Source organism: Leucoraja erinacea, chromosome 9 (genome assembly GCF_028641065.1).
Source record: "Leucoraja erinacea ecotype New England chromosome 9, Leri_hhj_1, whole genome shotgun sequence".
In the NCBI taxonomy this organism is placed as follows: domain Eukaryota; kingdom Metazoa; phylum Chordata; class Chondrichthyes; order Rajiformes; family Rajidae; genus Leucoraja; species Leucoraja erinaceus.
Genome location: NC_073385.1, coordinates 44,060,358 through 44,086,363, shown reverse-complemented (window position 1 = coordinate 44,086,363; position 26,006 = coordinate 44,060,358). Strand labels below are relative to the sequence as shown.

Here is a 26,006-nt window from a genome sequence, read left to right as displayed (position 1 = left end):
CACTGAGGGGGGCGTGTCTTGAGCCCAGTGGAGGGAGAGCAAGCATCAATTACGTAGGCTCAGCCCACGTAATTGACGCTGCCTCTCTCTCCCTCCACATTAGCTAGCTTCAGCAGCGGCGGCGTAGCACTGTTCCACTGCCAAGCGAGCGATGCTTTAGCGGGGTCGCCGTGTTGGAGCTCCGGAGTGCTGTGACTGCCGACTTTGAACACCGTGGAGCTGTGGTCTGCGGAGCTTCCAGCTGCGGGCGGCGCTGACTTTCCAGCCGCGGGCAGCGCTGACCTTAACATCGCGGAGCCCTGGTATCTTTCACAGAGGCTGCCAGCATTGAATCTCCACCCAGCTCAGCCTGTGGACTTCGGAAGCCGCGGTCTCCGGTAGGAAGCGGCCAATTAGCAGGCTCTGGGCCGCTGAGAGTGTTCTTCAGTTCGAGGGCCTGAAACATCGGGCCCGTAGCGGCGACTGCGGAGGCCTCAATAGGCCCCGACCACAGGTGAACAGAGGAAGAGGACTGAACTTTGGTGCCTTCCCTCACAGTGGGAAACGTTGATTCTACTGTGGGGGGATGTTTTTTATGTTTTATGTTAAATTCTGAAGTGTTGTGTTTATCTTATTTTTGTGCTGCATGGTAACTCAAATTCCACTGCACCAATTGGTATATGTGACAATAAATGTCCTTTGTCCTCAAGCAAAAAATTTCCAGTGGCTGCAAAAATGGAAAAAGTTATAGTCTATCTATATCAATTTAAAACTGTGTGTGTGTGTGTGTCATTTTGATTTTGCCTTTGATTCTTTACTCCGCGAAAACCAGACGTAAAAACGGCGAGATTTTTACCATTTCACTAGCGATTTTACTTTTACATTCGCAAATCCACTCCTCATTCAAGTAAAAATTTTTCAGTACACATGCAAAATAAAAAACCTTCAATCTGGCGGAAGCCATTTTCGGCCTGTGTCGTGCTTTTTGTGTCATCCTGATTTTGCGCTTTGATTCTTTACTCGCGATCACGCCAGACCGCCCACGGCGACCCTTTTACCAAACACTAGCGATTTTAAAATAATTTATTAATGCGACCTGCTTCCTAGCCAAACAGGAATTAGCATTTTGTGGTAACGATGAGAGTGCAAGCTCTTCTAATTGTGATAACTATGTGGAGCTATTACATGCTTTGTTGAGAAAGATGAAAAGTTAGCTAGACATTTGGAGACATCCACTGTGTTTTCAGGCTCATCAAACAGAATACAGAACAATTTAATCGAAGCAGTCGGTGATGTTATTAGAAATTATATCAAAGAGGAGATTAATGCAGCCCCATTTGTTGCAGTCGAAGTAGACGAGACAATGCATGTCACAAACAAAGCCCAGGTCTCTGTAGTTTTTCGTTATGTGGCTAAAAGTGAGGTGACTTGTGAGGTGAGGGAGGCGTTCTTGGGATTTGATGATGTGAGTGATGACAGACGAGCATTGGCTATTGCTGATTATGTTTTGGGAGTGTTGGGGTACAATTGCGTTGAAAAGCTGGTAACTCAGATTTACGATGGAGCCTCTGTGATGGCATCAGATCTAAATGGGGTGCAGGCCAAGATTAAAGAAACGGTACTTGAAGCCACGTTTACCCATTGTTATGCACACACATTGAACCTGGTGCTCTCGCATTCAGCAAGACGTATGCCTGAGTGTAAAACGTTTTTTAAAACAGTTGAGGGACTTGCGACATTTTTCAATAAGTCGACCAAGTGCACCCCACCTACTGGACGATGTTGTGAAGTGACGTTTTCCAAGAGCAGGGCCCACGAGATGGAGCTCAAATTCTAGACTAATGCAGACGATCAGCATGTACCAATCTGATCTGCGTGCTGTGTTCCGGATTGTGAGCGAAAATCCTGATGGTTGGGACAATGACACCCTGATGATGGCCGCCGGATATGATCTCTGGCTGTCAAAAGCATCAACCTGCTTCTTCATAATGGCATATGAGGGCATTTTCAATGAAACCAATGCACTCTTTCGTGTGCTGCAGAAGAAAGTAATGGACATTGGATTCTGCTGAGCACGAATCCGCGACACAATGTCAAGTCAAGTCAAGTCACATTTATTTATATAGCACATTTAAAAAACAACTCTCTTGGCCAAAGTGCTTTACATTTGTTATAAGAATAGCACAACAAAACAAACTACATACATATATACATGTAGCCCTCACTCAAAGGACGTCAGGAAAGGCTTGGGAGTATAGATAAGTCTTTAGTCGTGACTTAAAAGAGTCGTTGGAGAGGGCAGTTCTGATGGGAAGAGGGATGCTGTTCCACAGTCTAGGAGCTGCAACCGCAAAGGCGCGGTCGCCCCTGAGCTTATGCCTAGACCGTGGGATATTCAGCAACTCCAATTCGGCCGATCTGAGGGGCCTGGAGGTGGAGTGGTGGGTGAGAAGACTTTTTATGTAGGTGGGGGAAAGCCCATTGAGGGCTTTGTAGACATGGAGGAGGATCTTGAAGTTTATACGGAACCGCACAGGGAGCCAGTGGAGAGAGGCCAGGATCGGGGTGATGTGGTCCCTTTTTCGGGTGCCCATCAGGAGTCTCGCTGCGGCATTTTGGACCAGTTGCAGGCGGGACAGGGAAGATTGGCTGATGCCAGTGTAAAGGGAGTTGCAGTAATCGAGGCGGGAGGAGATGAATGTGTGGATGATCTTTTCCAGGTCATCAAACTGGAGGAATTGTTTTATTTTAGCTATCGTCCGAAGCTGAAAGAAGCTAGCTTTTACCACGGCATTGACTTGTTTGTCAAATTTCAGTGCTGAGTCAAATATCACGCCAAGATTTTTGACGTGAGGTTTGAGTAGTGGGGTAAGGCTTCCAAGGCTGCCTGCTATCATTTTGATTGAGTCCGAGGGGCCGAGAAGGATGACCTCAGACTTGCTCTTGTTTAGTTGGAGGAAGTTCTGGGCCATCCAACACTTTATATCCTCGAGGCAGTGGGTAAGGTTAAACAGGTTGATTGGTTTTTGGGCTTCAGGGGGACATAGAGTTGTGGAACGCCAGAGACAAGATCTTGTTTGACAGTTTCTATGATCAATTCGAGCAGAAATGCATCACACTTGGCCTGACAGACAATGCCCAAAGTAAACAGCTGATCAGAGATGAGAGGAAAATAATGTTTTATAACATTCTGGACAATATCAGTGTTCAAATTAAAGCTAGGTTTAATCATTTTGGTGAGCTAACTTTCCTTGGTTTGGTCGATTGCAAGAAATGTTATGAAATTTCACAACAGTTCGATGACACCAAACTGCAGAGCCTATCAAAATATGCAAGGTACTTTGACTTTGTTAGACTAAAGGCTGATCTTATCGGATTGTATAGTTCACAAATGGTGAGGAACGAATGCAAATCACCCAGACAGCTCCTCAGCCTCTTGGCCCAGAATGATCTGATGCAGACGATTCCTGAGGGAACAAAGTTACTCTAGCTGGTATTCACTTTACCAGCTACAACAGCGTCCTTTGAAAGGTCGTTCTCTGCTTTAAAACGACTAAAAACATACAGTCGGAATCATCCCTGGCAATCATCTCTATTGAGACAGAGACTTTTAAAACTAAAAGAAAACAAAGAGGACTTCTGCAACAAAGTCACTGACACCTTTATCCAGAAGAATAGGCGAATGGTCTTCATTTACAAGTAAAGGTAAGACCATGCAATATTTATTTTCACTTGTGTTGATTGAGTATGAATGGTGGACCTGCATTTGCCTATAAAACGTGAATCGAATACGTAACTTACCTGTAGGTGTGTGTTGTAAAGAATGCTGATATGAAATATGAAACATGTGGTCACCTAACCAATAGTCATTGTGCAACCTGCCAATTGAATGGTGAATTTAATCTACCTCTATCGGGTTCATATGTGTGTAAATCTGTCTCTGATACTAGCCAGTGCCTCCCCAGCCATTGACCTCCGTACGTCACTGTGGGGTACCGCAGGTTCGGTGCTGGGACCGCAGCTATTACAATATATATTAATGATTTAGATGATTTGTCCTTTGTCCTTTGTACAACGGGATCTGGGGGTCCTTGTTCATCAGTCAATGAAGGTAAGCATGCTGGTACAGCAGGCAGTGAAGAAAGCGAATTTATTGAAGTTGGACTTCATAAACAAGAGGCGTTGAGTATGGGAGCAAAGAGGTCCTTCTGCAGTTGTACAGGGCCCTAGTGAGACCACACCTGTAGTATTGTGTGCAGATTTGGTCTTCAAATTTGAGGAAGGCCATTCTTGCTATTGAGGTAGGTTCACAAGGTTAATTCCCGGGATGGTGGGACTGTCATATGCTGAGAGAATGGTGCGGCTGGGCTTATACACACTGGAGTTTAGAAGGATGAGAGGGATCTTATTGAAACATATAAGATTATTAAAGGTTTGGACACGCTAGAGACAGGAAACATGTTCCTGATGTTGGGGGAGTCCAGAACCAGGGACCACAGTTTAAGAATAAGGGATAAGCCATTTAGATGACGAAACACTTTTTCACACAGAGTTGTGAGTCTGTGGAATTCTCTGCCTCAGAGGGCAGTGGAGGCCGGTTCTCTGGAAACTTTCAAGAGAGAGCTAGATGGGGCTCTTGAAGATAGCGGAGTCAGGGGATATGGGGAGAATGCAGTAACGGGGTACTGATTGTGGATGATCAGCCATGATCACATGGAATGGTGGTGCTGGCCTGAAGGGCCGTATAGCCTACTCCTGCACCTATTGTCTATTGATATGGAACTACCATTTTAGACAGATATGTAGATTGGAATGATTTACAAGGCTATCGGCCAAATGTAGACAAATGGAACTTGCCCAATATGTCGACTTGGTTGGCATGGACAAGAAGGGCTGAAGGGCCTGTTTCCGTGCTGTACAGTTCTATGATCCCGAGTCCTCATCAGGTCTGGCGGCATCAGTGGAAAGAGTAAGAGTTTACATTACAGATTGATTCTAATTGAGCCCACAATACCATGTACCTGATAGGCAATGCTGACTTATTTTGTTCAGTAATTCTTGACAGTGCTTTCACCCTTCTAAGTGAAAAATAGTTTGGCTTTGTACCAGTATTGCTGTTACGGTCTAGATGCGATACAAAGTTAGCATCTGGTCTTATCTGATTACTGTACGTAATTTCAATGCAGATTTGGGTGTTGAATCCGGAATGGTTCATAAGTTATAGGAGCAGAATTAGGCCATTTGACCCATCAAGTCTACTACTGCATTCAATCATAGCTGATCTATCTTTCCATCTCAACCCCATTCTCCTCTCTTCTGCCCATAACCCCTGACATCCTTACCAATCAAGAATCTGTCAATCTCCGCCTTAAAAAGAAAGAATGGTACTATGCCTATGGGATTGGAATTCAAATTTATAAAAGATAAAGGTGTATTCATTTTTCCCCACAGAGTACCTGAGGCTGGCATTTCTTGGCAAAGGAGCTTACCTCTTGATAAAGCGCATGGAAGTTCAGCTCTGAAGAACACTGCAAATAATGGTAGTTTCATATAGATTTTATATTTATTGCTGTTTTTTATTACTATAAGTAATAATTGCCCTTATTATACATATTCCTACCTGATCATGTTTCCGTGCATGTTTGAAAGCTATTGGATCAAATGTAATGGTGAAATAATTCACGTACTATATAGGAGCAGTGTTTAAGCCTGGCGTATGATAAGGACTAAAAACATTCAGTAGCTGTCGTATTCCTGCACAACCTGTGCAGAGTTTTTTTTTCCTGGTCTCCTTGGTTCTATCTTCTCTTCACTCATATCCATTGTTGCTGATCTGAAAGATGGATTTTATTTTAATTGCAGAGTTAAGGGCCTGTCCCACGAGCATGCGACTGCATGCGGCAAGCGCGACCAAACTGGAAGCGGGGGCCACGCGGAGGTCGAGTGATCCCCGTACAGGGCCAGTCCCATCAGCATGCAACCTGCATGCGGCGAGCGCGACCAAACTGGAAGCGGGGGCCGTGCGGAGGTCGAGTGAGTGACGTGAAGTTTGAGCGAAGTCCGCGGGAATTTCTCGCGTGACGTACGGCGTCAAGACGCTGCGTCCGACGTCGAGACGCTGCGTATGCCCGTCGAGGCGGTGCGTACGGCATCGAGGTGGCTGCGGGCCTGCAGGCCGTTGCCGCACGGAATTTTTGAATACTGTCAGTTTATCGGAGCCTCGCGCGATGTCGGGACCATCTCCGCACAACTCCATACGGCTCCGGCAATCGAAGTGGGACCGGCTGTGCGAGGCCGTACGGCTCAAGCGACCACGTTAGGTCGCGCTTGCTGCATGCAGTCGCATGCTCATGTAACAGACCCTTAACATATAACATATAACAATTACAGCACGGAAACAGGCCATCTCGACCCTTCTAGTCCGTGCCGAACACATAATCTCCCCTAGTCCCATATACCTGCACTCAGATCATAACCCTCCATTCCCTTCCCATCCATATAACTGTCCAATTTATTTTTAAATGATAAAAACGAACCTGCCTCCACTGGAAGCTCATTCCACACAGCTACCACTCTCTGAGTAAAGAAGTTCCCCCTCATGTTACCCCTAAACTTCAGTCCCTTAATTCTCAAGTCATGTCCCCTTGTTTGAATCTTCCCTACTCTCAGTGGGAAAAGCTTTTCCACGTCAACTCTGTCTATCCCTCTCATCATTTAAAAAACCTCTATCAAGTCCCCCCTTAACCTTCTGCGCTCCAAAGAATAAAGCCCTAACTTGTTCAACCTTTCTCTGTAACTTAGTTGCTGAAACCCAGGCAACATTCTAGTAAATCTCCTCTGTACTCTCTCTATTTTGTTGACATCCTTCCTATAATTGGGCGACCAAAATTGTACACCATACTCCAGAATTGGCCTCACCAATGCCTTGTACAATTTTAACATTACATCCCAACTTCTATACTCAATGCTCTGATTTATAAAGGCCAGCACACCAAAAGCTTTCTTTACCACCCTATCTACATGAGATTCCACTTTCAGGGAACTGTGCACAGTTATTCCCAGATCCCTCTGTTCACCTACATTCTTCAATTCCCTACCATTTACCATGTACGTCCTATTTTGATTTGTCCTGCCAAGATGTAGCACCTCACACTTATCAGCATTAAACTCCATCTGCCATCTTTCAGCCCACTCTTCCAACTGGCATAAATCTCTCTGTAGACTTTGAAACTCTACTTCATTACCCGCAACCCCACCTATCTTAGTATCAACTGCATACTTTACTCTGAAATATAAAGAAGGGAATGTTGTCAACATTACAGCTGGTCTTAAATGGGTAGATTCCTTGGAATTGTTTCTGTCTGGATTTGCTGACTAAATATATTTTTTACGTGTTTATTTTATAGATTGCATTGTTTTGAGTAGTAGTTCAGACCAATTGCTTGCATTAGTTGCATCATCTTGTGACAAATTTGGGTGAATATGAAAGGACAATAATTAAAATAGCAATTTGGAATGAAGAAACCGCTCCGTCCTGGGGGCGCAATTGGATTATTGGGAGGTGGTCTTGGAGGGGAGGATGCTCCTCAAACTGCGGAGCATCCTGGACAATACAGCTCACCCCTCCATGACACATTGGTCAACCTGAGGAGTACCTTCAGCAACAAACTGGTTCCACCAAGATGCAGGACAGAATGCCACAGGAGATCCTTCTTCCCTGTGGTTATCAAACTGCACAACTCCTCCCCCTTCTGTCCTGGGGGAGACTGAGACAGAACGCCCCCCTTCTCTCCCCCACCTCCGCAATCTTTGCACATCCTAAAGGTTTACCACTCGTCATTTTATTTTCATATTTCAAGTATTTTGTGTTTTTTATGGCTGTTGGCAAATTAATTTCCCTCCTGCAGTTTACTTTTTTAAAATTCCAGAATAGGATTGAGTGCAGTATCACAGACACCCCAGTTTACCCCTGCATATTGGGATTCCTTTTCCTTTGTCTTTGCTGGCCCAGCTGAATTTGGTTCTTGAGCTGTTAACCCCTCCACCTGCTTAATATGCATCACCCTTTATATCATCCAGCTTCATTCAAGTATTTTTAATGTCAGTTCAGCACAATAACTTATGTTCTGTTAGCCGTAACATTAGGGGAATAATATTATTGCAAAAAGTACATGAATCTTGTACAGGTCCTGATTTATTCTGGCCTCTTACTACCTCCAGTTTCCCCTGCTCCTCTACTTTCAGTCTGAAGAAGGGTTCCGATCCAAAATGTCACCCATTCCTTCTCTCCAGAGATGCTGCCTGACTAGCTGAGTTACTCCAGCACTTTATGTCTATCGTCATTATGAACTATCTCTATTACAAAACCAGCATCTGCAGTTCCTTCTTACACATTATGTTTAGTGTTTGTTTAGCTATTATATAGTTGTTGGCCTCGCTCTCCTTCACTCCCCCCCTCCATACAATAGTAAGGGCGGCACAGCGCCGCAGCTAGTAGAGCTGCTCCCTCAGAGCGCTAGAGTCGCGGGTTCAATCCTGACCTTGGGTGCTGTCTGTTTGAAATTTGCATATTCTGCCTGTTGACTGCATGGGTTTCCTCTGGATGCTCTGGTTTCTTCCCACATCCCAAAGATGTGCGGGTTTGTAGGTTAATTGGCCTCTGTAATATTGTACCTGATGTGCAGGGGGTGGTAGAGATAGTAGGTTAACATAGAACTAATGTGAATGGGTGATCGATGATAGGTGTGGATTCGGTGGGCCAAAGGATCTGCTTCCATGGGTGTCTTTAAACTAAACAAAACTAACAGTGTAGTCATGGATTAATGTTTTTAGCAAAATATAATCAAGTAGGTGAATGTTGGATCGGATTAATTGAAGTATCATGACCATGTCATTTATAAGAAACTGTTAACTTGGTAACAGAAGGTAGAATATTTAGAATGAATCTTCTGGCTCAACGTACGTCTTCTCTGCAAAGAGCCTGGGTGACAATAAGCATTTCCTTGTAAATATAAGATTCATTAAACCTAGGCTTTATGGAACATTTATGACTGCATACGTTGAATCTGTAATATTTTCAATTATTTTTATTTAGAATTTCCACAGAACCACAGAGATATTTTTGGCAGAACAATCTGGGAAAATCCAACCGATGAGCACCGTTTAACGTTTCCTGCAAATCAACATTCTGCAAATCAACATTCTGCAAAAGGAAAAACTGCAAATTCGGAAATTGAAAATGAACCCACTGCAGTCGGCGGGGCTGGTTCACCTCTTGAGTCCACTGCTTCAAAGGCTCACTTGGTATCACAGGATAAAATCAATTCTCTTTATTGGTCTGCTAATCAAAGTGTGTCACATTTGGGGATACGTTGTGAAGTTAACCGTGACCAAGAGCCTAAAGTAATGGTGTGTTCTGGGAAAGTGCCTTTGAATGATCTGGTACTTCAAGAGAATCCAAATCTCAAGCCTGGTCCATTTCCTTTCTCTCCAGTGAACACACCAAGAATAAACCAGACCTCCAATCAACAAACAATACAAATTGCATCCCAACTCGGCTCTGCTGCTGACATAGATCATTCAGAGATAAGGCCATTCCAATCTCTTGTATTGTGCTCACTCCAAAAACAAAGAGCGAAATCCCTAAGTCAACTTGAGTCAATGAATTCAGGGGGAGCTACTGCTGATGAAGTTATCCAAAGACCATTTAATAACAGTACCGAAGACAGCAATCCAAACCTTCAGTTAAAGTCAAACTCTTTAACTAAACTCAAAGATGACGGTATAGAATTTCACTTTTCAGTTTGTAAGCAAGAACATGAGTGTCCAATCACCCTTCACTTGAATTCTACACCACACTTTGTTCTTACTTCTCTCCTCAGCCCCCTATGCTATTAAAATGAAACTTAATATATGTCCGAACAATAGCATCTCGCTTTTCGATCAGCCATTGACAACCTTCTCGACTCATTCGTGAGTTCAACCGTTTCAGTTCAACTATTTTCTGGATTGTGTTGCCTGTTATTTTCACTTGCAACTCCTTTATGCATTGCTTTTTACTTGCCCTGATTTCATCCCAATTTGCCTTACAGCATTTAATCGGTATTTTTCTATTTTAGACTTCCTATTTCAAGCTCTCCTTAAGATCTGACAGAAGAAATGTTTCTAGTTCTGATAAAAGGTTAACCTTGTGTCCTTCTCGTTCTATGTAGCCTCATTAGTTTATTTGTTGCATATTTTGGAGATTGCTTTGCAAACATTAGTCAACAAATTTTGTGATATGTTTATAATGGTATTTCTAGCAATTAATTCAGATGCCGTTGCAATGGCAGGGGAAGAGGGATGGGTGAATTGTGACTGAGATGAATGGAAGTACAGAACAGGCAGAATCCCATTTGCTGCTTGTTGTCAACATAGAAACATAGACATTAGGTGCAGGAGTAGGCCATTCGGCCCTTCGAGCCTGCACCGCCATTCAATATGATCATGGCTGATCATCCAACTCAGTATCCCGTACCTGCCTTCTCTCCATACCCCTGATCCCCTTAGCCACAAGGCAGAAACTCCAAATATAGCCAATGAACTGCTCAACTACCCTCTGTGTTCCAGAGTTGGTTATTCTCTCATCAGCGCCCTCCATAATATTTGGGACAAAGACCCCATAATTTGCCTCTGTACTCCACAATTTGAGATTTGTAATAGAAAAAAAATCACATGTGGTTAAAGTGCACATTGCCAGATTTTATTGAAGGGTATTTTTATACATTTTGGTTTCACCATGTAGAAATTACAGCTGTGTTTGTACATAGTCCCTCCATTTCAGGGCACCATAATGTTTGGGAAGCAGCAATGTCATGTAAATGAAAATAGTCATGTTTAGTATTTTGTTGCATATCCTTTGCATGCAATGACTGCTTGAAGTCTGCGATTCATGGACATCACCATTTGCTGGGTGTCTTCTCTGATGATGCTCTGCCAGGCCTATATTGCAGCCATCTTTAGCTTATGCTTATTTTGGGGGCTAGTACCCTTCAGTTTTCTCTACATAATATAAAAGACATGCTCAATTGGGTTCAGATCGAGTGATTGACTTGGCCACTCAAGAATTTACCATTTTTTAGCTTTGAAAAACCCCTTTGTTGCTTTAGCAGTATGTTTGGGATCATTGTCTTGCTGTAGAATGAACCGCCGGCCAATGAGGTTTGAGGCATTTGTTTGAACGAGCAGATAGGATGTGTCTATAGACTTCAGAATTCATTATGCTACTACCATGTGCACTTGAACCACATGTGATTTTTTAAAATTACAAATCTCAACTTGTGGAGTACAGAGGTAAATAAATAAATGATGGGTCTTTGTGCCAAACATTATGGAGGGCACTGTATTTGACTCCGTTACAGTTAATGACACTGTGTCTCTGTGGGTTGTTCAACGGGCAGCCAAAGCAATAGCATCATTTGATATCCCTACCCTTGTCCAGTTTCACCCTTAAGTAATACAACTGTGCATCACAGAACAGGGACAAATAGAGTTGTCACTGCAATTGGATAGGAAAGGTTTTGAGGGATATGGACCAAACATGTGCAGGTGGGACTAGTATAGAAGGGGCATCTTGGTCAGCATGGGTATGTTGGGTCGAAGGGCCTGTTCCCATGTTGTATTTCTCAGGCTCTAATTGGCATAAATATTGGTGGTGCAAGCTGCATCTGTACAAGGCACTGTTTGTAATTGGATATTAGGAACTGCCATGGTAAATATCAAAATAAGGATTTAAAATATGTTTAGGCAGTAATCTAATATATACAGAGTACTAACTGCTCCAGTAAGTAACATACCCCGGGCTTGTGCATATTCCTATATAACAGTTACCATTTCCCCCTGCACTCTGAGTACCTTCACGATTTGCAGGCAGATGGGTGATCAGCAGCATTGAAATTGGTGATTTTCTGTTCCCTTCCTGATGTTCCATAATTTCCCAGCAGTTATGTTGGAGTATCCACTTGAACAACGAATGGTGGGAACATCTGTGAGGATTTTTGTGTCATTTGATTCATATTATTTTATAATTGAAGCTTTTAAATTTTATACAGTTTTAATTTATGAGTTTATAAGTCCATACAAATTGTATTTGTTTTAGCCGTTTGTGTACAATCCTGTAAGTTTTTGAATGATTATAGAGCCTGACTTAGCAGAATTGTCAGTCTCAAACATTCAAAAACTTACAGGTTCACCCCCAAGCTTCTCCCTTGTATTGCAAAGGAACTGCATTGCTGCAGTTCTTTAAACGCACAAGGTCTCACCGCAAGATTGCTTGTCCAGATAGCTTTAGATAAGTTTGAACATGATCTAGAAATCTACAGTGAGCCCGGAAGTCACAACACTGACTGAAAATAATGTACGGTTTCTATGTGCCTCTGAAATGTGGCAGGAAGTCTTTTTTATGGGGCGGCATATGTTTCCGCCTGTAAAGCTACTGCCTCACAGCGCCATAGACCCAGGTTCATTCCTGACCTCAGGTGCTGTCTGTATGGGGTTTATACATTCTGCCTGTGACTGCGTGGGGTTGCTCCAGGTGTTCCCATTTCCCTCCATATCTCAAAGATGTGCAGGTTGGTAGGTCAATTGACTGCTGTCATTTGCCCCTTGTGCTGGGTGAAAGGTAGAATCTGGGGAGAGTTGAATAAAATAAAGTTGGATTAGATTAGTGTAAATGGGTAGTTGATGCACACTATGGACTCAGAGGGCCGAAGGGCATGTTTCCATTGTTTTATGACTACCTCCCACCATGCTAATTTTGTCGACAGTCAAAGTTCAAAAATGTCGCCAAAAAATAAGCAACTGCAGTGGGTGGAAAGCAATTTTAAGCAATAAGTGTATAAATATGATAGACAATGGAATCAGAGAAACATCCATCACAGATATGGACCCTTACTACACACCTTGTCCATGCTGACTTAGATGGAATTTCCGACCTATTCCCATCTGCTTGCATTAGACCCGGCCGTAGTCTTTCACTCCTTTCCTGTACAAGTACCTGTTCAAATGCCTTTGAAACATTATAGTGGAATGTGCATGCCTTACCTGCTCTGTTTTCCCATTTAAACCCCTACTATCTAGTTGCTAGGTCAATGTTTCTCATTTTTTGATCAGGCACTATTTTTTAACATTTCTTTGCGAGCGGGAGTCCCTTAATTCCAAACCATTTAAACATGTGAACATGTTTTGGCGGTGTGGCAGGATGGGTAAAAATTAAATAGCAGCGTGAAACAGCCGTGTTTTTGTACAAAAGCTCAGTATAGAGTAACACTTGAGTTTGTGAGAGAAAACATTAGAATAAATATTGCAATGTCTACTCTTTGTTTTGTCTCCAATATCACTATGGTCAAGGGTGGAGCAACACAAGAGGATAAGAGGGCAACAACCAGTGGAATATTGCAATGTGACTTTTATGATATAATGATATTATGATATAAATAAAAATATATAACGAGGTAAGCAGTGGCTCTACAAGCTGCTGCATATGCTGCCCCATAAACCAAAAACTTTTTTAAAGAGATACAGCCTAAGAGCCTCTTTGGCCCACTGAGTCTGTGTCAACCAGCTATCACTCCGTACACTAGCACTATCGTGGACACTAGAGACAATTTATAATGCACCAGAAGCCACTTAACCTACATCTGCATGCCTCAGGAGTGTGGGAGGAGAAAGCCCATGTGGCCACAGGGAGATCGTACAAACTCCACACAGATAGCACCCGTGGTCAGGATCGAACCTGAGTTTCTGGCGCTGTAAGGCAGCAACTCTACTGCTGCGTCAGCATGCTGCACTGCCTGCCACATTTCAAAGGCGCATAGAAAACGTACATCATTTTCTGTCAGTGTTGTGACGTTCAGGCTCACTATAGATTTCCAGATAATGTTCAAACTTACCTGCAGCAATGCAGTTCCTTTGCAATACAAGGAAGAAGCTTGGGGGAGAACCCAAGAAAAATATAACAAATATGTTAAATGGGCTTTCGCTTCACCTCACAACGCTCATTCTGTTTGCTTCAATGCAGGTGAAAGAGAATTTGGCTCTCCTTGTCTGAGGTCTCAGGCTCCAGCATTAAGCATTAACTTTGTATCCTCTGGATCCACAAGGATGTCGCAAGTCGATGCAATCCGGCAACATCTACAGTCCCTGGAAACAGATTACCAGAATCTTGTTGCACTTCTTTCCCGGGAGAGCAGACCTTTGCCACTGACCCGAAAATCAAAACAGAAAGGGCAGAATGCAGTGAAAAATGGCAAACTGTGGGCACAGCTTAGATTGCAGCGCCAGAAAGATATTTGGTATTTATACAAACAAAGAACCACACAAAGAAATATTTTGCAATATGTGTTACATGACTAAAATATAAGTCTCAGGTGAAAATAATGGAAAGTAACGATTGCATCCCAGTAATTTATGCCAGGTTATTTATAGGGAATATAAACAGCGCAATCACAAATTGTCAAGGTGGTATAATAAGCGGTTCTTTCCAAAATATCAGGTACTTAAGTGTATACCCAGTAGGCTCGGCGTTGCCAATTTTTCAGGCAATATTATCTTGCTTTAAGTAGTTAAGCATTAGTCTACATTATTGTATCCATTTGCTGTGTGCAGGTGATCAAAGATCAGAATATGCAAGGTGCAATGCCCAGGAAAAGCTATGTTACAGGTAACAGGACCAGAATCTGCATTTATAATATGACCTTTCATGCCCACATGACATCCTAAAGCTCTATTAATTTGAAGTGTAATCACTCTTGTTTGGTGAAACAGTAGTTAGAGTGTCTTAAACCAATAATCTAGGGGCATTATTTTGTCACAAATGGTAATATGTAACACACCCAGATTACTAGAATGACTTGTAGCCTGTTTCAGCTTTCATCTGCAATATATTTGTGTTTGTTGCTTTACAGTATAGTGCAGCAAAGGTTTGCTCATCTGGAGGCCCATGTACTCCTTCTGGTTCGGAATGTAGCTCACCTAACTGAAGAGATCGACTCTCAGAATTCCCTGCTGCAGAAAATACATTCATTCCAACTCGAATTAAAAAGCACACTGCAAGCTTGCAACATAGAGGTAGGTATCTCAATTATGTAAGATAATTATTTTCAAAAACTACCTGCACTTTCTTTAATATCAAAAAACAATAGAATTTAAAAAAGATACTCCATTTTGAGATACAGGTGTTCTCACTGAGGGGGTGTTAAGCTGTAAGCTGTTTAAGTGTTGCAAGTGTGTCCTGAGCTTAATGCAAGTATCCTCTGACACTATTGCAGATTTGCCACTCTGATGGGCTATCCTGGCTGGAATTAAAATATCATGGATTAGATTTAGCCAACTCGGGCTTAAGGTGGTGCAGAAACAGAAACTGCCTTCCTGCTAGTTTGCCAAGGAGGACGAAAATAATGGAGTAACTCGGTGGTCAGGCAGCATGGATAACATGGATAGGTGTGTGCGGGTCTGTCTGAAGGAGGATTTTCCAGGACTGTTATATTTATGTTCTCCAGGGATGCTATCCTGGCAATGAATTACTCCAGCACTCTGTGTCTTTCCGTAGTCTGGCGTGCCTTCAGTTTAGATGCTGGCTTGGTTTTGAGTGTGGTGGGTTCAGTATCAGGACGTTTTGAGCAGTCTCGAGTGCCCTGGGTTTAGATCCATAAGCAGTCTTGAGTGTCTGTGCTGTGCTTGAATTTTGGGATCACAGATTTATCAGAGCCTCCGAGTGACCGTACTTGCTGTAACAACGGCATCTGAGCCTGCAACCTTTGATTCCATGCTCAGTGCTCTCTTTGCACAGAACATTTGGTGTGGAAGATGGTGTGGAGACGAAAACACTGATACTGGCAATTATTGGCATGAGTCATTTCACAGGTTTTCTATTTGGAGATGTAAGGTCATTATAAGTCATAAGTTCTAGGAGCAGAATAAGGCCATTTGGCCCATCATGTCTACTTTGCCATGCAATCATTGCTGTTCTATCTTTCTCTCTCAACCCCATTCTCCTGCCTGCTCCCCATAACTTCTGCCACCCTTACTAATCAAGTCAGTGATGTTAAATATTGAGCGTGGACTGGACTGGTCAGCAATCTGAGAGATTTTGTAGTTATGTAAGTTAGCAAACGTACGACGTGATAAAACACCAGCAATAAAAATTGGCTTGGTGTTTACTTAAAGTAGATAACCAACTGATCCCAAATCTTGAACAGTGCAGTGTAAATTTACGTCCTCCTTCATCAATTATTCTGAATTTGTCATAAACTAAAAGATGCAGCTAGTTTGCCGAGGATTGCATCAGATGAACAGACTTAATACATCGACCATTTTTGTGAATGTGTTTTGGAAACTATAACAAATTTTTAATTAGATGAAATTTACAAATCTCTGCAACAATTGAAATGGTACAAAGTTAACTAGGCATAACTTGCATTCAATTTGTCTTTAATGATGTTGAAGTTTACAATATGATACAAAATGTTCTTTGGAGCATCCTAAACAATTCTTCTGGTTATTTCAATAATGTGATTGGAATAATGTAATCCAATGAATGTAGTGAAGAATATTTAATATATATTGCTATTTGGCAGGTTGGAGATGTGAGCAGGTCGTCCATTAAACAAGATTCTTCCAGTATTTCAGAGTGTTCACTGTGAGTACCTGTATGAGCATCAATATCTAATAACTATAATTAGGAACATAAGAATCTGCATTTTTTCTGTGGCCCGGGGGTCCCAACAAACCACGAGATATTAACTCGTTAGGAATTGGTGCTATTCTTGTAACATGCAGAAAATGGCAAAGGGTAACACGGTGGCGCAGCGGTAGAGTTGCTGTCTTACAGCGCTTGCAGCGCCGGAGACCCGAGTTCGATCCCGACTACGGATGCTGTCTGTATGGAGTTTGTACATTATACCCGTGACCTGTGTGGGTTTTCTCCGAGATCTTCGGTTTCCTCCCACACTCCAAAAATGTACAGGTATGTAGGTAAATTGGCTTGGTATAAATGTAAATTGTCCCTAATGTATGTAGGATAGTGTTAATGTGCCGGGACTGCTGGCCGGCAGGGACCCGGTGGGCAGAATGGCCTGTTTCTATGCTGTATCTCTAATCTAAACTGTCTGAAAAGAGAAAAGGCAGATTAATGTAGAAAGAAGGCAATAGCCCAGAAACCAATTTAATATCTTCTTATATTTTTAACTAAAATTCGGCTTCATCAGCACTGCAGATGCTAATTTACAAAAGAAGCCAGAGTGCTGGAGTATCTCAACGGGTCAGGCAGCATCTCAGTCAGATTAATGTTTGGGTTAAGACGGCTTCCAAACTCTTCTTGGTTTCTGCAGCTTCTGTGTACCATGTGCACGTTGTTTTAATTCCAATCTTACTGTCTGTATTTTTATTTTTTTCCGCAGAAATATGCCAATAGTAGTTTTTAAACAGTATATTATAAGTTTTTACTCATATTTGGTGCATGATGTGCAATTAGGTTCCAAAACACATCTGTGGGACAATTGTGTTGAACTGATTGGAATGTGATGTTTGATTGAAGCCTGCACATACCTATTGCTAGCTGAACGTATGCTGGAAAGCAATTTGTTATGTTTATTAACATGTACTACTGATTTGACAATCGGATTTGTTACTTTAGAGGTTAGTTCTCCAGCCACCCCTTTAGTTTACCTTGTAATTCTTTCTTCCGGAACCATCAACCACTTTTGGGGTATTTGCTGTCATAGTTCCAAATTCGTTTTTTTTGCAAATTACCTTTACACAACTCTAACCCCAGAAAGCCTGGCTTGCTGACTGATGAACAATACCAAGGGCCAAGAGTAGTGGTGGGATTACAGATCCTGTCAAACCTGTGTGGTCAAATGCACTCACCGTACCCTTGGCGGGGAGTGGAAAAGATCATGAGATCACTGTTGCACCCTCTTTTGTATTGATTGCCCAAAGCAGGAGGGTCAAATAAATTTATAGTCATACAGCCCCTTGGCCCAACTCGACCATACTAAGCTGGTCCCATTTGTCCACGTTTTGGCACATATCTCTCTAAACATTTCCTATTCATGTACCTGTTCAAATGTCTTTTAAATGCCATTATTGTACCTGCCTCAACTACATCCTCTGGAAGCTTTCCATTACCCACCACTGTTTTGTGTGAAAACGATGTCCCTCGGGTTCCTATTAACCCCCCCCCCCCCCCCCCCCCACATTAAACCCATGTCCTCTAGTTTTTGATTCATTTACCCTGGTAAACTATTCTAGGCATTTGCCCTATTGCCCTCATGGTTTATACACCTCTCCCTTAACCTTCTGCGCTTCAAGGAGTAAAGCCCAACTTCCCCCTATAGCTCAGGCCCTCAAGTCTGGCAACATCCTTGCAAATCTTCTCTGCATCGTTTCCCACTTAAGGGCATATTTTCTGTAGCCTGGTAACCAAAACTAAACACAATACTCCAAGTGCAGCCTCACCAATGACTGCAATATAACGTCCAAACTTCAGTACTCAATTCCCTGATTGATTACAGCCATCGTGCCAAAAACATTTTTAAGATCAGCCATGATCATATTGAATGGCGGTGCTGGCTTGAAGGACCGAATAGCCTAATCCTGCCCCTACTTTTTATGTACCTGTGATGCCTCTTTCAGGGAACTATGTACCTGTACTCCTAGATCCTACAACACTCCCCAGGACCCTACCGTTCAGTGTGAATTAATGTGTTGCAAGAATAAAGATCTCGGCACCTTCTGTTTGTACCACATTGGAGGCAAAGACGTGTTGATCACATGGCATACTTTGGATGGCCCAAAGTTTTTAGATAGTTTCCTACCCAAGCCTCATTGAGGAAGTCGGGTTTCAGGGTCTGTTCTGCGTCAGCTTGGTGCTGGACTGCATAGCGGAGGGAATGGGTAACAAGAGAAAATATTATTTTAAAAATCAAGGAATGACTGCACATTCGGAAAATGAAAAATGTAAAAAAATAGAATCAAAGGCAGTCAAGTTCTCAGATGGGATGAAGAGGAAATGATTAAATCTCCTCTGTGAATAGGGTAAGAAAGGTACGAGGAAAAAAAGGAGTATGAGGAAAAAAAGCTGCATGAGAACAGGCACTACAATGTACAATGTCTGCACATTATCCTTATCTATGGTATATGGACACACTGATCTGTTTTGTAGTAAATGCCTACTATGTTCTGTGTGCTGAAGCAAAGCAAAAATGTCATTGTCCTATCAGGGACACATGACAATAAACTCACTTGAACTTGATCTTCCCTGTATATCCATATGCCTATCCAAAAGTCTTTTAAATGCCAATATCGTGACTGCACCACCACCCAGGCAATGCATTTCAGGCACTCACCACCCTCTGTGGGGAAATAAAACTTGCCCTGTACATCTCCTTTAAACTTTCACCTTAAAGCTATGCCCTCTAGTGCTTGTTTTCTCCATCCTGGGGAATCGGTTCTGACTGTCTATCCTATCTGTGTCTCGTAATTTTAAATAGTTCTATGAGGTCTCTCTCACAACCTCCAGTGATCCAAATAAACCAATACAAGTCTGACCAATGTTCCAGTCGAAGAGGTGCTGAAGGTACTATCCAGTATGAAGGTAGACAAATCTCATATATATCCGAGGGTATTGTGGGAAATCAGAAAGGAAATTGCGGGAGCCATGGTTGAAATTTACGAGTCGTCTTTAAATACAGGAGAGGTGCCGGAAGATTGGAGAGTGGCAAATGCTGTTCCTTTATTCAAGAAGGGCTGCAGGGAAAATACTGGGAACTATAGGCTGGTGAGCTTGACATCTCTAGTTGGAAAGTTACTCAAGGGTATTCTGAGGGAAAGGATATACAGGCATTTAGACAGAGAAAGGCTGATTTGGGATAGTCAGCATGGTTTTGTACATGGGATCAACAGCTTCTTCCCGGCTGCTGTCACTCTACTCAACAACGTACCTCGTTGACTGCCAATCACCAGCCCCCCCCCCGGACCCTTATTATTATTTATTCAAATCATATGGTCGCTCTTCCAGGGAGATGCTAAATGCATTTCGTTGTCTCTGTACTGTACACTGACAATGACAATTAAAATTGAATCTGAATCTGAATCTGAATCGGAATCGGGATGTTGTGTCTCACAAATCTGTTTGAAATTTTTGACCAAAAAGGTTGATGAGAGCAGAACTGTATATGTTGTGTATATATAGACCAGTAGCAGTCAACAAGGTTCCTCATCGTAGGCTGCTCTGGAAGGTTTGATCGCATGAGATCCAAGGAGTGATAGCTGAATGGATCGAAAATTGGCTTCATGGAAGGAAGCAGAGGGTGATGGTGGAAGGTTGCTTCTCGGATTGGAGGCCTGTGACTAGTGGTGGGCCTCAAAGTTTGGTTCTGGGCCTGTTTCTGTTTGTCATCTATATCAATGATTTGGATGAGAACATACACGATAAGATTAGCAAGTTTGCATTTGTATAAAAGTGGGTTGTTTTGCAGTTAGTGAAGATGGTTGTGAAAATTTGTAGCAGGATTTTGATCAATTGGCCAAGTGGGCTGAGGAATGGTTGATGGAATGTATTGCAGAAAAATGTGAGGTGTTGCATTTTGGGAAGTCTAACATGGACAAGACCTACACAGTGAATGGTAGGGCTCTGGATAGCAGCAGCAACTCTACCTTTGCGCCACTTGATTACCTTTGTTACTATATCTATATGTTTTTGTAATGTGGAAGGAAACTGGAGCATCCAGAGGAAAATCAGGCAGTCACAGGGAAAATTTACAAACTCTGTACAGACAGCACCTGTAGTCAGGATTGAATCGGCTCTCTGTTGCTATAAGGCAGCAACTCCAATGTGCCATCCATTTCTCTCTTTAGGGAGAGATATCTGGTGTCTATATTTGAGCCCAGACTGGACTTGACCCTAATCCCACAGAAAACCCAATTATCGCACTATTAAATCATTTGTATCTGGGCAACACCCGATGACCAATAAAGATCGGCCTTGCCAGCAGCATTTCCATCCTGGGTATGATTCCAAGGCAAAACGCTGTGCGCAGGCGTTTGTGATGCATCAGTGCAGCAACAGCCCCTATGCCCACCTCTCCAACCTAATCCAAACCCGAGAGTAGGAATCTGGCTTTGGCTACGGTTTCCTTCTGCATTTTATCCATAATCTTATGAGTTATAGTCAATTCTCCGAATAGGAACCACCTCGTTTCACCATGAGGTGAAGCAAATAGATATTGTAACAACGGTAATCAAGTGGCGCAAAGGTAGAGTTGCTGCCTTCCAGCACCAGAGACCCAGGCTCCAACCTGACTACAGGTGCTGTCTGGACAGAGTTTGTATGTTTTCCCTGTGACCGCGTGGATTTTCTCTGCGTGCACCAGTTTCCTCCCACATCCAAAATACGTGAATGTGTATAGTTTGTTTGGCTTTTGTAAATTGTTCCTACTGTGTAAGATAGATCTAATGTACAGGTGATCACTGGTTGGCGTGGACCAAAGGGCCTGTTTCCATGCTGTATCACTAAACTAAACTATTTGGATGAAACAAAGGTTTTATTACAAGAGCATTAGTTATTTTAAGGTATGCTTTGCGACCAGTTATGAACGTTTAAGGGGAATGTTCTGTGGTGACCAAAATTCAAGAAAGAAAACAATGGTATTAAATGTTGATTAGAATAAGCACCATGCGTAGACATAACTCCATCCAATGTTCAGTCTTATCTGACAATGTGGTTGAGTTAACTTTCTCCAGAAGGCTTTCTAATTTTCCATATGGTCGTGTGCTTTTAAGTGGATACGTATTAGACATAGTAAAGATGACTTAAACAAGATTACTGTAGCTTTTGTTAATGCACTGATAACTTGATCAGCTGTACAAGATGTTGGTGAGGCTGTGCTTAGAGTATTGTGTTCAATTTTTGTCAGCCTGCTTTAGGAAGGATGTTTAGGCCGTGACATTTTAGAACGGTGTTTAGACATCGATGACTGTATCGGTGCTACCTCCTGCACCCATGCAGAACTCATGGACTTCATTAACTTCACTGCCAATTTTCATCCTGCACTCAAATTCACTTGAACCATCTCTGACACCTCCTTCCCCATTCTTGATCTTGACAGCATCACAGGAGATAGACTATCGACTGATGTCTATTAGAAACCTACTGACTCTCACAACTATCTAGATCACACTTCTTCCCAACCTGCCTCCTGCAAAGACTCTATCCCCCTATATTGGAATATATGGAGAACATGAAACCAGTTGCCAGAGGATGTAGTTGAGGTAGGTACTATAGCAACATTTAAAATACCTTTGGATAGGTACATGGATAGAAAAGCTTTAGAGTGATATGACCCAAACTTGGTCAGGTAGATGAGGCATGTGGAAGTTGGCCATAGGGCCTGTTCCCATGATGTATGGCTTTATACTAGTATGTGTAACTTAATTGGATTTGCAATCTTAATGACTGACATTTTTATAGTAAACTGTTGGTTCTTTATGTTTAAATTGGATCCTACAAACAATTCACCATGATATTTGTATGTAAATTGAAATTATTTATTGAGCAGCTTCATTAACAGACTCCTTTAACTGAACCATCCTACCACCAACTAAAGAAAGGCCCTGACCTAACATCTATCTTATTGGAGCCCCTCTGGCTCTCATTAATTGGACTTTACTGGACTTTATCTTGCACTAAACATTATTCCCTTTATTCTGTGGATGGCTTGATTATAATCATGTATATAGTCTTTTCACTGACTGGATAGAACGCAACAAAAGCTTTTCACTGTACTTCGATACACATGATAATAATAAACTAAGCTTAAGTCAGTAGCATCCATCTGAGCTTTAAGGTTGCGTGTTTAAATGTGTATGCTTTCACTTGTTTTCAGGAGTTGTGGAGAACGTCCTACAATGATGACAATATTTCTGAAGAAACTCGGATATGAGGTAATCACAAAACAACTATAACTAAACTGTAGCAGTCGAGGAATTGTGTGCTAATTCCTGAAGGTAGAATCGATTAAAATAATGTTGGACATTTTCTGAAGGGGTAACAGTGCACACAATGTGAAGATGAATAGTTGAGTTACCTGAGATGTTCTCACGAATATTAATCCATTAATCACTGTCACTCTCTAACGATATTATGGAGATGGGCATAGCTGAGGGACTTGCTTGCCAAGAGATATATTGAACCAGCTTGTTTAATGTGAGTGTTGTACTGTGAATAAGCTGTAGTGTTATTTGTACATTGGTAATGATAATTGGATGTTGCTATAGATATTAAATAGTTTGTACTTTTTCATTGAAGTGAGACCCATAATAAATAATTCCCAGAGTTGGCATTCATTTGAAAAGATAGATTTTGTGCCTACTCCAGTCACACACAGTTCGCAGTCAATGGTAACGATGACCAGGGTTTTGCTGCACAAGGGCTGCTTGATTATTGGGCCATCGATGGCACCTTACATGAATTAACAGATGAATGAAAATCAACTGATGCAAAAGTAATTAACCAGATTAGATTTGGTGTTTGTCATGGGTGACTCGAGTGCAGATACATTATCATATTGTATGGTTGTGTAATTCACTTTGCTGAAGTCATGAGTAGATGGGGAGCAGTCTTGAGAATCACATTGGCTGTTGTCCAGACCCATGAGCTGTACTGAGTGCCCAGTACTTTCCACGATCTGAGGAATGAACTGAATTCAAGTAGGAAGTGCCATAAAGATTGCTGAGATGCAGCCTGCTCAGCAGCTTGTGTGCAAAAGTCTTGCCCAGCCCAGCACATCTCTTTTAAACTTTGCACTCTCATATTTGACATTTCTACCCTAAGAGAAAGGTTCCGTCTAACCGACTTATGCCTCTCCTAATTTTATAATCTTCTATCATATTTCAGCCTCTGATGCTTCAGAGAAAACAATCAAAGGTTGTCCAACTTCTCCCAATAGCTAAAGCCTGCAATCCAGGCTACATTCTGGTAAACCTCTTCTGTACCTTCTCCAAAGCCTCTACATAATTTCTGCAATAGGGTGACTAGAACTGCACACTGTTCTGCAGTTGTAGCCGAACCAAAGCTTTATAAAGCTGCAACATGACTTCCTGGCTCTTGTGCTCAATGCTGTGACTGGTGAAGGCAAGCATACCATTTGCCTTGTTTGCCACTCTATTTGTGTTGCTACTTTTAGTGGGCTATCAACTTGAATTCCTCTACACATAAATGTTGGCAAGAGTCTTGCCATTAATGATATACTTTCCCCTAACAATTGATCTCCCAACGTGCCACACCTCACATGGATTAAACGACATCTGCCATTTGCTGCCCATATCTGTAACTGGTATATTCAGCAGTATCCTTTTCACAGCAGTCACTGTCTGCAACTCCACCAATTTATGTGTCGCTTGCAAACTTACTAGCCAACCCATCAACAATTTTGTTCTCCCAAGTCATGTATACATGGATCGTGGATTCCAGGCAATTATGACAAATACAATTGATGGGGCCGAGGGGGCCACGTCTTATCTACAAGCTTGCTGACAGAAATAAAACGGGTAAGATTGTGAGTAGGGATGTTGCATAGGAAAAAGTTAGTTTAGTTTATTGTCATGTTTACTGAGGTACAGTGAAACGGCAACACATTACAATCAAGCCATCCACAGTGTGCAGATACATGATAAAGGGAATAATGTGAATAACATTTAGTGCAAGATGAAGTCCAGTAAAGTCTGATCAAAGATAGTCCAAAAATCTCTAATGAGGTAGATAGTAGCTCAGGACTGCTCTCTGGTTGTTGGTAGGATGGTTCAGTTTCCTGATAACAGCTGAGAGGAAACTGCCCCTGAATTTGGAGATGTTTTTTTACACTTGTATACCTTTTGCCCGATGGGGAAGGGGGGAGGAGGGAGTGTCTGGGGTGCTACTCATCTTTGATTATGTCGGTGGCCTTGCCGAGGCAGGGTAAATTGAGTCAATGGAAGGGAGGTTGGTTTGTGTGATGGTCAATGCAAGCCAGGGTATGTGTATTGCTTTGCTTCCTGATGTTGATCACTATCTCCTTTGTCTTGCTGACATTGAGAGAAAGATTGTTTTCTCTACACCAGGTCACAAGGTTCTCAATCTCCTTCCTGTACTCCTTCCCATCATTATTTGATATCCAGCCCATAATGGTGGTGTCATCTGGGAATTTGTAAATTGTATTAGATTGTTCATGGCTGGAGTCGTGGGGGTACAAGGAGTAAAGAAGGGGGCTGTGAGCACCAGTGTTGTGGATTATTGTAGAGGATGATTTGTCCCCTTTCCACATTGATTGGGGTCTGTTGGTCAAGAAGTTGCGGATCCATTTGACTCCGTCCCGCGAGTTTGGTGATGAGCTTTAATAGGATAATAGTGTTAATGGCAAATTTGTTGTCTATTGTAGGCAGGAGTCTGATGAAGGTGTCTCTCTTATCCAGGCGTTCCCGTGTTGAGTGTTGGGCCAGGGAGATGGCATCATCCGTGGACCTGTTATAGTGGTAGGGGAACTGCAGTGGATGAAGGCAGCTTGGTAGACTGGATTTGATGCGTTCCATAACTAGCCTCTCAGAGCATTCATGAGTGTGCAGTATAATGTGAAAAATACTGAACTTATTTCCATCGTTGCAGAAATAGAACAGTGGAAGGTTACTGAACAGAACGTGATGTTATTGATGTTCAAAAAGACCTGGATGTCCTTGAAGATAAGTTACTGGGTACAGCAGCTAAGTGCAGTAAATTAATAGGAAGGTAAACAGTACATTGATCTTCATTAGAAGAGGCTTTAATACAGGAGCATTTGTAAATAGCCTTGGATAGATTGCATTTGGAGTTATAGTGTCCAATTGTAATGTAATCTACTGGAGTATGTACTTTACACTGAGGGAGTGTAGTTTTGAGTAATTGGAGAGATGGTGTGTTAAAGGAGAAACTCACTGAGAAAGTGGGTGATGCCTCAGCAATCCAGGTTCATTCTCTCGTC

At 42.3% G+C, this 26,006-nt stretch overlaps 1 protein-coding gene across 3 annotated transcripts in view; it reads left to right on the top strand.

Moving 5' to 3' along the window:
• Positions 1–26,006, top strand: part of LOC129700311 (uncharacterized) — a 78,317-nt gene that overhangs the window by 51,096 nt on the left and 1,215 nt on the right. For 2 of the 3 annotated variants that reach the window (XM_055640687.1, XM_055640684.1), the window contains 7 exons: positions 5,431–5,519; positions 5,842–6,012; positions 9,074–9,760; positions 14,036–14,309; positions 14,922–15,084; positions 16,593–16,654; positions 22,902–22,959. In XM_055640687.1, coding sequence (XP_055496662.1) covers positions 5,431–5,519; positions 5,842–6,012; positions 9,074–9,760; positions 14,036–14,309; positions 14,922–15,084; positions 16,593–16,654; positions 22,902–22,959 — 1,504 coding nt within the window. The remainder of the gene's footprint in view (positions 1–5,430; positions 5,520–5,841; positions 6,013–9,073; positions 9,761–14,035; positions 14,310–14,921; positions 15,085–16,592; positions 16,655–22,901; positions 22,960–26,006) is intronic. The other variant, XM_055640685.1, reaches the window with a different exon arrangement.